The sequence below is a fragment of the Tenrec ecaudatus genome, chromosome 4, assembly GCF_050624435.1.
Source record: "Tenrec ecaudatus isolate mTenEca1 chromosome 4, mTenEca1.hap1, whole genome shotgun sequence".
NCBI classification, from domain to species: domain Eukaryota; kingdom Metazoa; phylum Chordata; class Mammalia; order Afrosoricida; family Tenrecidae; genus Tenrec; species Tenrec ecaudatus.
In genome coordinates, this window is record NC_134533.1 from 16,834,518 (window position 1) to 16,846,749 (window position 12,232).

The window sequence follows — 12,232 nt, forward strand, 5'->3', positions numbered from 1 at the left end:
TGGATGTGCTTTATACAATTGATATATGTATATGTATGGATTGTGATAAGAATTGTAAGAGTCCCTAACAAAATGTAAAAAAAAGAAAAGAAAATGATTAGGGCAAAGAATGTACAGATGTGCTTTATACAATTGATGTATGTATATGTATGGATTGTGATAAGAGTTGTATGAGCCCCTAATAAAATGTTTGAAAAAGAAATGTCCAGGGTGCCACAGAAAGAGATAATTTGATAACTAGGTGTTGAAAAAGGAAGTGACTTTAATGACTATCCATAAAGTCCTTTTGTCAATCAGATGGAAACCTGTCAACGGAATTGAACAAGGACCATTTCAAGTCAACAGGTTGATGTAGCATTCAAAATCATTTTGATGGTACATCCCCAGGTGATTCTGGGTATTAACAAAGGGAGAACTTTAATGGATTTAAGAAAAATTACCGTAACAAAATTCTTTATATCTCTGACTCCTCATTTATATTAATAAGCTTTCTTTGAAGTGACTTTTCCATGTGCCAAATATCTTCCAGGAATCACTGCTGTGAGTGGCTGAGTTATGTACAAAGATACTTGTGAGCTGGGCAGACCCTGGTAAAGTCAGGTGTGGCGTGCTTTTTTCTAGATCAGGTCAGATACACCGAGTATTCTTTCTGTGGCCCTTGAGACCACACTGGCACCAGGACCCATAATCAGGCGAGACGCTCAAGGATAATACACAGACTGCTGGGATCAAGTGAGACCTCAGAGATCTCCCAACCAAACCTTCACTTTGCTAATAAGAGTGTTGAGGCTCCGAGAGGAGAATTGGCCAAGGTAATGGAGCTAACAAGTAACAGAGACCTATCGATAAAGCAGATCGTCAGTCTGTCAGTCTAGTGCTCATTCTGCCATCTCCTGTATCTGTCACAAAGGTGGGACCCCAGGTGAACTTGTTCGATGTTTGTCTGCAGTGATACCACCTAGGGTTGATTTTGAGGCTGTAACTCAGATCCTCGTAAAGGAGAGGGGTGTTGTTCAATAACACCTCGTCCATTGCAACTCGGAGCAACCCCGTGTCATATATAGTACAACTGCCCTATAGAGTTATCTTGGCTGTGATCTTTATGGAAGCAGATCACCAGGTCTATTTTCTGGGTAGGTTTGAACCACTAACCTTTCAGTTATCAGGTGAATGCTTAACTATTGCACTACCAAGGTGCCTAAAGAAAGAGCAGAGGGACCCCAAAAATGGAATAGAAAGGAAAGACTGGGCGTTTCCAAATTCTCACATGGGTTAAAAATCTTGAAGCTCAGTCAAGCAAGCAGGAAAATAGATTTCCAAGCTGATGGTTTCCCTGGTGATTCTCAGAGGACAGGATGGGTCTGCCCTGAAGAGTGTTTAAGTACAAGGCAGAGTGAATACCGACTGATACCTGCTAAAACATGGTTGAACCTTGAAAACGTAGACTTCAGTCTAAGAAGCCAGACACAGAGCTCACACACTGTAGGACTCCTTTATGGAAAAATGCCCAGAAGAGGCAGATTCATGGAAACTGTACTTACGTAAGAAATGTCCAAGGGCTAGCAGAGGGACGAAAGCTGCTCATAGGTCTGAGGTGTCTTTGGGGGTATCTTTCTGGTATTAATGTAGATGGTCGCACAGATTTGAATATACTAAAAATCACTGAATGGTGCACTTTAAAATATTTTGTGGTACCTTGATTAGGACCTGATTTGTGTGTGTGTGTGTGTGTGTGTGTTAAATACTTTTATCGGGAGTTCTTACATCTCTTATCACAATCAATACATGCATCCAGTGCACATATGCCACCATCATCATTTTCAAAGCATTCTCTTCCCACTTGAGCCCCTGATATCAGCTCCCCATTCCTTCAACCTCCCTCCCACTCCCACCCATGCTCCCTCACGAACCCTTGATAAATTATAGATTATTATTTCCATATCTTACATTGTCCTCTGTCACCCCTCATCCACTTTTCCTTTGTTTGTCCCCCTGGGAGGGTGTTATAGGTTGTTCCTTGTGATCGATTGCCCCTTTCGCCCCCACCTTCCCCTAGGACCTGATTTTTTTTTAAAGGAAGAATATAGTGGTTGCCAACTAGAGTTATAAATATATCTTATAGAGGCAGATGCCAAAGATTGAGAAAAGGCTTCACATTTATTGATCACCTGCTACTTATCAGATATTTAGATATTTTGCATTCATATTTTTTCCCATTTAGGCCACACAATCATGCAAGAAGTAGGTCTATTTTCTCCATTTCTCAGACTCAGAAAGGAAGGCTCATAGATACAGCTTATCCAAGGATACAAAACTAGTTAATGCCAAAGTCAGAATTAGGATTCAGGTCTGTCTGTCTTTGGTGCCCTTTCTACATTGGAATGAGGCTTCCCTTTAAACATCTTGGAAGAGGAGCCTTCTACTTGCTTGGTGTTCTCCCTCACTGTACCTGGGACCAAGGCTCTAGTAACACTGTTTGAGTGATTATCAATTGTCACATCTGCAGATGACACCTGGAGAGCTAGCCCTTGCCAGCGGCAACCACACCCCAGTCACCCATTTCATCTTGCTGGGCTTCTCCAACTACCCAGACCTACAGCAGCTTCTCTTTGGAGTCTTCCTGACCATCTATGCCATGACAGTGGTGGGCAACCTGGGGATGATGGCCCTCATCTTCACAGACACGCGTCTCCATAGCCCAATGTATTTCTTCCTCGGTGTCCTCTCTTTTCTTGATATCTGTTACTCCTCTGTGGTCACACCCAAGCTCTTGGTCAACTTCCTGGCCTCTGACAAGTCCATCTCCTTTGAGGGCTGTGTGATCCAGCTGACCTTCTTTGTGATCCATGTGACCACGGAGAGTTTCCTTCTGGCCTCGATGGCCTATGATCGCTTCATGGCCATCTGCCGGCCCCTCCACTATGGTTCCGTCATGACCAAAGGGACCTGTCTCCAGCTGGTGGCTGCTTCCTATGCATTTGGTGGAGTCAATTCCGCTATCCAGACTGGGAATGTCTTTGCCCTGCCTTTCTGTGGACCCAACCAGGTCACCCACTACTTCTGTGACATCCCACCCCTTCTGCGTCTAGCTTGTGCCAACACCGCCAGAGCAGGATCGATTCTCTACGTCTTCTCTGCACTGGTCACGCTGCTGCCTGCTGCGGTCATCCTCGCCTCCTACAGCTTGGTCTTGGCAGCCATCGGGAGGATGCGCTCGGCGGCTGGACGTGAAAAAGCCCTCTCCACCTGTGCCTCCCACTTTCTGGCTATCGCCATTTTCTACGGCACGGTGGTTTTCACCTATGTCCAGCCCCATGGATCCACGAATGATGCCAATGGCCAAGTCGTATCTGTCTTCTACACCATTATCATTCCCATGCTCAACCCCTTTATCTACAGCCTCCGCAACAAGGAGGTGAAGGATGCCCTACTGAGAAAGCTCCAGACCAATCTCTTCCCATGTTGAGCCCCGCAAGATGATTGCAGGAATAAGAAGGTATGGTGTTGCTGTTACGTAACAACCAGCTAGCTGGGCTCTGTGGTGCAATGGCTAGCGCACTGGACTCCTAACTCTTCCCATCCAGCCACTTCTCATTCTGAGTGACCCCATGTACAACAAAATGAAACACTGCCCAGCGCCCTCCTGGCACTCAGTCCTAGAGGTGAGCCCCTTGTATGCACTGTGTCCATCCATCTTGCCAAGGGCCTTCCTCTCCTTCACGGTCCCTCCACCTTACCAAGAAGGATGCCCTTCTCCAGGGACTGGTCTATCCTGTTAAAATGTCCAAAGCTGTGAGACAAAATCTTGACATTCTTGCTCTCAAGAAACATCTGGCTGTCCTTCTTCCAACACAGATCTGTTTGTTGCTGTTGTTGTCTTTTTTTTTTTTTTTCAAAGAAGACATAGCACCTCTGACAGTCTGAAGTCTTTATGGAAACAAATGCACTATAGATGGACCTCATCTGTCCAGCAAGCCTGGTTTCGATGGAAATGAACTTGGTAAGGGAGAAACAGCCGGTGCCATATACTTGGTACAGAGCATTAGAGTGGGAGAACATCTTACGCACTCTCGCATTGACTCCTCGCCACCATATTGAAAAGCAGCCAATGTTGCAATTATCCACAAATGGAGGACATGTGACTCAGTCACACATGTCAGTCATATGATGGGTGAGGGAGTATTCTACATCATGGATATTGCAATTACATCACAACCATAGTCTTTACTGGAAGCTTTGTTAACTCTGTATTGGCAGTTCATCATAACTTCCGATAAAAATTAGCCAAGGTGCAGTACAATTGTTTCTGTTTTGCCACTAATTTCCTGAACAGGTGAGACGAAAATGGTTGAGCTTTTCTTCCAATTCCATTAAGAAAGATGACCAAGATGGAAGTGTCCTCCTCTCTTACTGCTGTTGCTGCATGGTGAAGAGCTGTCCCATTAAAATCGGGATTGAACATCCTGAGAGAGATTGAAAATCTCCCTGATTAAAGATAGGATTGCATAGTTGACTCTTACAATCGCTGGTTAGTAAGCTGCACACCTGTAGCAAGTTGCACTGGCAAAAGTTGCGTGATATCATGACAATTTAACTAACAATGACAATGTTTATGAAGTTTAGCTGCTGAGGCTGCTTGTGTACAATCAAACACCTTGTGAAATTTGGTTGAAGGTTCAGGGCCTGGTTTTACGGAATATTCTGGTTAATGTGCTTCTATTCTACCTCCTAATCAGTTGTATAGTGCCTGGGGTCTTAAAAGCTTGCAAGAGGCCACTCACAGCACAACAACCAGTCTCTATTCACCTGAAACAATAATGGAAGAAAGAAAGTCAGGAATGGGAGGAAAAGATGAAGTGTGTGACTAATTGCTTCCATGAACACCTGCTTTTTGGGCCATGAGATCAGAACAACTAGATGGTGCCTGGCTACCATTACTGAACATTTTGATCAAGGAATCCATAACAGAATCCTGATCAAAAGGGAGGAAATGTAGACTAGATTGTTGTGTTCACCTGGACACTCTAGACTTTCTAGAGATCTGGAAGGTGAATGAGCCCTCAAAACTATTCCCCTAAATAAGAACCACTAAGCCTTAATCAAAAGATCTCCCGAAGTCTTCTTAAAAGCCAACCAAGTGGGATTATTGTCTTTTTTGTTGTACATTTGGAAGAGTAGCAATAAGCTAGCTCCCAGAAGCTGATACCAAGGGCTCGAGTAGAAAGAAAATATTTTGAAAATGATGATGGCAACAAATGTACAAATTTGCTTGGCACGATGGATAGATGTATGGATTGTGATAAGAGCTGTAAGAGCCCCCAATAAAATGATTTTTTTAACTCACCATATGGAATCAAAGTGGTAATAGCAACTCTAAAGATTAGATAGGAACATTAAGGGGGGCCTTGCACGTGTGTTAATGAAAGAGGAACGACTCAGACAAGAAGAATGAGAATGATTGTACAACTTAAAAACGGTAATTGTTGTCATTTAATTGTATGTGTAGAAATGGTTGAAGGGGCATATGTTTTGTGTCTATTCTCAAGAACAAATAAAGTTTGTTGTGGTGTCTTCACATCAGTTTCTACTCATAGCAACCCTATGTACAACAGAACACTGCTCTCTTGTGAGCCTCCTCACAATGGCTTGAGCCCATTGTTGCAGCCATTGTGTCAATCCATCTCAACAAGGTCTTTTCTTTAGCTACCCTCCTACTTGTCTGTCACTGTATCATACTGTGATGCCTTGAGGGTTGCTATGATTCTGGAAGCTTTGTCACTGGTATTTCAAATACCAACAAGGTCACCCACGGTGAACAAATTTCAGCCATACTTCTAGACAAAGAATCATCTATGAAGAAAGAATAGACTATCCACTTCAGAAGAATTAGCTACTAAAAGTCCGATGAATAGCAGCATCAGAATATTATCAAATAAAATTTAGTTGGGGGAAAAAAATCAAGAATAATCTTTTCTTGTACATTTGTTTTTCAACCAAATGTATGTACCTGTCTTATAATTCTGAAAGATGTCTGTGTGCATGTGTGTGTGTGTGCATGTGCATGGTTCCTATAAGATACTGTACATTGTTGTCAGAGCCCCCCAATAAAGTGATTAATTTTTTAAAAAGATACTGTACATTGGGAGACCAATTCAAAAATGTGTTTGTTCTTTTCATTTGGCCTGAGTATTTTAAATATGCATGCAATGTGACTAGACATCTTAGATAAGCACACACAAGAAGAGGGTAAGCTTGAAGACCTAATGCAGAATCGAACAGTAGGCCTGGAAGGCTCCCTCTTCAGTTGACCACACGAGCCTGAGTTCAGTTGGCTTCCACCTCGGTTTTTGGATAACTAAAACCTTTTTTAATTTTTCAGATCGACTTTAAAGAAACAATTCTAAATAGAGAAAAAATTAAGTTTACATTTTTAAAAATTGGAAACAACCTAAATGTTCAAAGGGGAGGGAGGGAGTTCAATTGTTCATCCCTGAGAACATTATTTATGAACATTAAAACTATTAAAATGGGCAATGAATGTACACATGTGCTTTCCACAATTGATGTATGTATGGATTGTGATAAGAACTGTATGAGCCCCTAATAAAATGTTTTAAAAAATAATAAAACTATTTTAATGTTCATCCCTATGAACATTAAAAAAGTATGTTTATGAAGACTGTGAAATAGCATGAAAACTTTTTATTATAAATCTTAAATAAAAACAGCAGGCCAGACAGCTCGAGAAGGATTACAAGGACATGATGAGTCGCAAAGCACTGGGGAAGCGCCCAAAGAAATGAGCGCTGACTGCATTAGAAGGGGCTGCACGATGGAGGAAAGCAGTTTTTCTGCTTTTCAAAATGAATTTTAATGCATAGGTGCAATTTTGATACTTTATTTTAAGATGAATAATTTAAAAGCAAATCCATCTCAGAAAAGCTGAGTACAAAAATGTCTTTCTTTGTCTCCATATTTCCTATATGCTCCACATTTCTCTAGCTTATAAACTCGATTTTTTTTAAATCATTTTATCGGGATTTCTTACACCTATCACAACATTCCATAGTTCAACCACATCAAGCAGTATTGCACAATTGCTACCACAGTCCGTTTCCAAACATTTTCTTTCTTCTGGAGCTCCTTGATATCAGCTCCCCTTAATCCCTTCCCTCTCCAACTCTGCCCCCACACCCCCAGGAACCCTTTTTTTTCCTTGCTGCTTCTTACACCATCCAATATATCCATTCACGTACAATTCTGTTTGTTATTCACTCCCCTCCAGTTGGGTTATACAGACATCAGTACTATCAGCTTCCCCTTTCCTTCCCTCCTTCCGCTCCCCGCACTTCCTGTTCCCTCAGGGAATCATTACTCCTGTTCCTGTTTCTGAAGGGTAATCTATCTTGGCTTATATGAATCAAACCATCTTAATTATGCAAATGAACATACCCAAGTCTAACATGATTAATGAGGTAAAACAAATAAAAGCCATAATAGTAAGGGGAGGAAACATTAAAGAACTAGAGGAGAGTTATGTGCTTCATCAGTACTACACCACACCCTGGATTTATCATCCCTTCTCTGTGGCCCTTCTGAGAAGGACTGTCCAATTATCTTGCAGGTGGGTTTTAGGTCTCCACTCCATCCCCACCCCTTCACATGGACATGGTTGCTTTACAAACTAAATTTTTATCACATTACTGTAATTGAGTTCAAGATTGGAAGTGTGTGGGGGAAAGACAGTACAATTTATTTGCTAATTTTTTTAGTCTAATATATTTACCTGGATATGTATGTATGTGCCAATTAAGTGCAACACATGGTGGTAGACCTTCGCTTGATTAATGGTCAGAACATGTATTAGATTAAGATAGCTTGTGCTGCAGTAACAAATAAACCCCGAAACACCACTAAGGTTTTCATTTATGCTAAATTTGAGAGAGATCAGGTGACTCTCCAGGGAAACTCTTGCTCACTCAGTGACTGCCTGGGTCTCCTTGATTTTATAATGTCACTGTCTCTGCCTGTGTCTTCCAAGGCGTGCCTGGTGGGAATGTATTAAGAAAGCCATGTAAAATAGTTTTAGTGGTCTGGCCAGTGTTTGGCTCACATCACTTGATCCCACATGCCATTGGCCTGACATTAGAGCCACGGCCTCCACCAAACTGCAAACAATGCCAGGAAATGTACTCTTGATTGTGCCTAGAGAGAGAAAAAAGAAATGAGATTTAGTCTACCCCTACCTTTCATCTGTTACCAACCAACTGGACAGCTGATCAGGTCGTTAATTTGTAAAGTATTTTTTAAATCCCTAGAATAAGTCAGAAATAAGGTGCGTCATTCAAAAGATATAGCGTCTAGGGTCTTAAAGGTTTGAATGTAAACAAGCGGCCATCTAGCTCACAAGCAACAAAGCCCACATGGAAGAAGCACACCAGCCTGTGCGATCACAAGGTGTTGAAGGGATCAGGTAGCAGGCATCATCAGAACAAAAAAGTCTTACCATAGTGAATAAGAGGGGGAGTGCAGAGTGGGGACCCAAAGGCCATTTGTAGGCCACTGGACACCCCCTTTTAGAAGGGTCTTGGGGAGGAGACGAGCCAGTCAGAGTGTGATATAACAACGATGAAGCATACAACTTTCCTCTAGTTCCTAAATGCTTCTGCTCCCCTCCACCCCCCACCCCCACTATCATGATCCCAATTCTACCTTGCAAGTCTGGCTAAACCAGAGAATGTACACTGATACAGATAAGAACCAGAAACACAGGGAATCCAGGGTGGATGATCCCTTCAGGACCAGTGGTATGAGTGGCTATACTGGGAATGTAGAGGGAGGGTGGGTTGGAAAGGGGGACCTGATTACAAGGATCCACATTGTGACCTCCTCCCTGGGGAATGGACAACAGAAAAGTGGGTGAAGGGAGACCTCAGACGGTGCAAGATATAACAAAATAATAATTTATAAATTATCAAGGGTTAATGAGGGAGGGGATAGGGAGAGGAAAAAATAAGGACCTTATGCCAGGGGCTTAAGTAGAGAGCAAACGTTTTGAGAATGATGAAGGCAATGAATGTACAAATGTGCTTTACAAATTGATGTATGTATGAATTGTGATAGGAGTTATATGAGCCCCAATAAAATGATTTTAAAAAAAAAAGAAATAAGGTGCATCTTAACTCATGTTTCCACATCAATAAGATGGAGTTATTTCCAAGGTGGAAATTCTAACCTGTTCCTTGCCTGTGTCCACTTGTCTCTATTGAGTATTTTCTGAAAAACACACTGAGTTGCCTGGTGCCACTATAAGCAGAATTTCATGAGCTCTGAAACCAGCTGCCTGAAGTTGGAGGTCAGAGTTTGCTTTCTAAAACTAAGTAAGGCACAGCATATTGGTATTTACTAAGAGTGACCTTGTCCAAATTTAAATCCTCTAATGTACCATGCACAAATGAAAAGGAAGCCATATCTGATCTCCCCTCACCCTCAGTAGGCAAAAGGAGAATCCAGCTCCATACCAGCCCGCAGCTGATTGTCACAAGGCAGAAATTAGACCTGGCTCCACCCTCCAGTTTCTTTCTCCCTCTTCTGACATCAACCATTGCTCCCACAGTACTCTACTTTTCTGCTAGACTTGATAATCAGTTGCAGTGCCTAGACAAAACTCAAGATCATGGGAGTTTATTAAAGAAGTTAACAAGTCAGGACCAGAAAATCATAAGGATACAGTCTTTGGTCCGAAATAATGTCTCTTCTCAGCCAGCAGCTGTGTCTCTTTCTGGTCCTCAGCCTCTTGGCCACATGGTCTCTTGACTCCTGCCTTGTTCTGGGGTCTGGGGAGCCTGCTACTCTACTGCTCTCTGCCCCACAGTCTCAGAGTTGCCCCTCTGCTCTGCATCATGGTCTCAGCACTGGAGCTTCTGGCTTCTGGGGCCTCCACCACTTCAGACAGGGATTTGTTTGTTTATTTTCAGACAGGGATCTTGCATGAGCTCCTCTGGTGGCTCTTCTGTCTTGGTGGTCACAGGATTCTTCTTGTTGCTGTTTCTGAGAGTGCGCTCTTATACCCAGAGGATTGGCACAACTGGCCCATCTCAGAGAGTGATGGTTAGGGATTGTGTCAACTAGACACTCCTGGATAAGGGTAGGGGTGTGGTCTAATCTATCAGTGGAGTCGAAACCTGATGACACCTCGTTGGTGTCCTAAGTCTTTTTGTGTAAGAGTGAGGGACACTTGGATCTCTCTCTCTCTCTCTCTCTCTCTCTCTCTCTCTCTCTCTCTCTCTCTTTCTCCCTCTCTCTCTCTCACCCTTCACCTTCCTGCTTCCTGAGACTCTGCCTGCATCCCGGGACATCCCTTTATGGGCCCCCCAACCCTGAGAGCTGTCGGCCCCCTGCCACATTTCCACGGACTCTGCACTCACTGGCCTGGGATCTTCTTGCTACCTGCTTCACCTTCCTGCATCATCAGCCTGCAGCTACTTGAGGCTGAAGAGGATACTGGTTGCATCAGACTTGGAACCTTGAGTTAGACTGGATGCCTTGTTGATGTAAGACTACTTGTGGATACAAAGCTCTTTCGTATACAAATATAAGTGACATTGGATTTATTTCTCTTGACAACCCACAGTTAGTGTCCTCTACACCCTATTTGTATGCTAAGACAAAACCAATGGAGAGTAGAGACATACCAAGCCGTTTCACTTTACGACAATCATCAACCAAGAAGTGGAACACATGCAAACACGCTCTTGAGACAAGAGGAAGCAATCACTTTGAAAAGATGAAAGTAGGACTAAATCACCTATGTAGAGGATGTAGCCCGACTGCAGAAGTTGAATTCCTAGACTATCAGCTGCACTGCATCCCAACTATATGATCAGTGAGCAATGTCTCCAGACATACGTGTTCTCACAGCTGGGAAAACACGCAGAGCCCAGTTGGCTATTGCACATAAGGAAGCCCCGTTGGTAATTAGGGAAGTGAACATGAAAATCACAATATGCACTTGTATGCCCACCAAATAAGCAAAAATGAAATATCAGACAATCTAAGTATCTTGAAAGAATATAGCGTAGTGGTGTTGGCAAATGAAGCCAACCTCTTTTCACAACCATTTGGCCTCAGGTGAGAAAGGTGAACATGGATATCCACTACCATCCAGTAGTAGGTGTAGAACCTGAAAGGGAGTCTTGCACATGTGTTTTATGAAATGTGTACCAAAAATTCTTATATCGACCCCACTGGTCCTAGCAAAAAGAGAGGGGAAAGGAAGGACTACCAATGCCCATCAACAATACAACAACACCAATTCCATAGTGTCCAATTACATAACTAGAAACTAGACACAAAACTCAATGACACAGCAACTCCACGTTTATAAAACATAAAATAAGAAAAACTAAACAATAGTGAGAAATGCATCTACGGGTGGTAAAACTGCTTTTTAGAAAAAGACAAGGAATGGTTTACCCCAAATTTGGGATTGTGCATACCTCTTGTGGGAAGAGCCACACAGAAGTCTTCAAAGATCATTGTATGGCCCATGGACCAGCATCATCTACATCAGCTAAGAATGTGTTAGAAAGGCAGACTCCGAGGCTATTCCTTAAACCTCCTGAATCAGAACCTGCATTGACCGTGACCCCAGGGTGATTCACAAATACAATCCTTCATCTTGTTCTTGGTACCCCTTTGTGGATATATTTCACAACTTAAGATGTTTTTTTAAACATATCACTTTAATCCAGTTTTTCAGATATATGTATTGTACCTATGAAGACAAAGATGAAAATCACAAAGTTGACAAAGTACTGAAAGCAACCCCAGATATTTATGTTTCAAATTCAGCGCTTTTCCAAGCTACCATGCCACCATCTGCCCAAGGCAGTAAGCAAAATGACTGCAGGGAGCTTGCCAGGTCATTTCTAACGGCCATGCCGAACTGGACAGACTAACGACCACACCAACATGCAGCTTTTGGAAATCTCAGGGGCCTGATCAGTTTTATTTAGATATTCTCAGAGGGAGAGGCTGGAGGGAAGTTATTTCTCCATTACAACAATCCCTGACTTCAGGACATAAAGCTTTTCGGGAACACATTTTGGAAAGTCAAATGCCTAAAATCTGAACGTCATACTCAGGAAGTTTTATGTGCTGAGCCCGGGGGAGGCAGAGATGCAATTCAGAGTGCTAATGGGGAAAGAAGGAACGTTAGGCTGTTGTGCAC

General features: G+C 42.7%; 1 protein-coding gene across 1 annotated transcript; it reads left to right on the top strand.

The window, feature by feature from the left end:
- Positions 1–2,506: 2,506 nt before the first annotated feature.
- On the top strand, positions 2,507–3,466 carry LOC142445662 (olfactory receptor 5J3-like). The gene has a single exon (XM_075547605.1). The coding sequence runs from the start codon at positions 2,507–2,509 to the stop codon at positions 3,464–3,466; it is 960 nt and encodes a 319-aa protein (XP_075403720.1).
- The last annotated feature ends 8,766 nt before the right edge of the window (positions 3,467–12,232 follow it).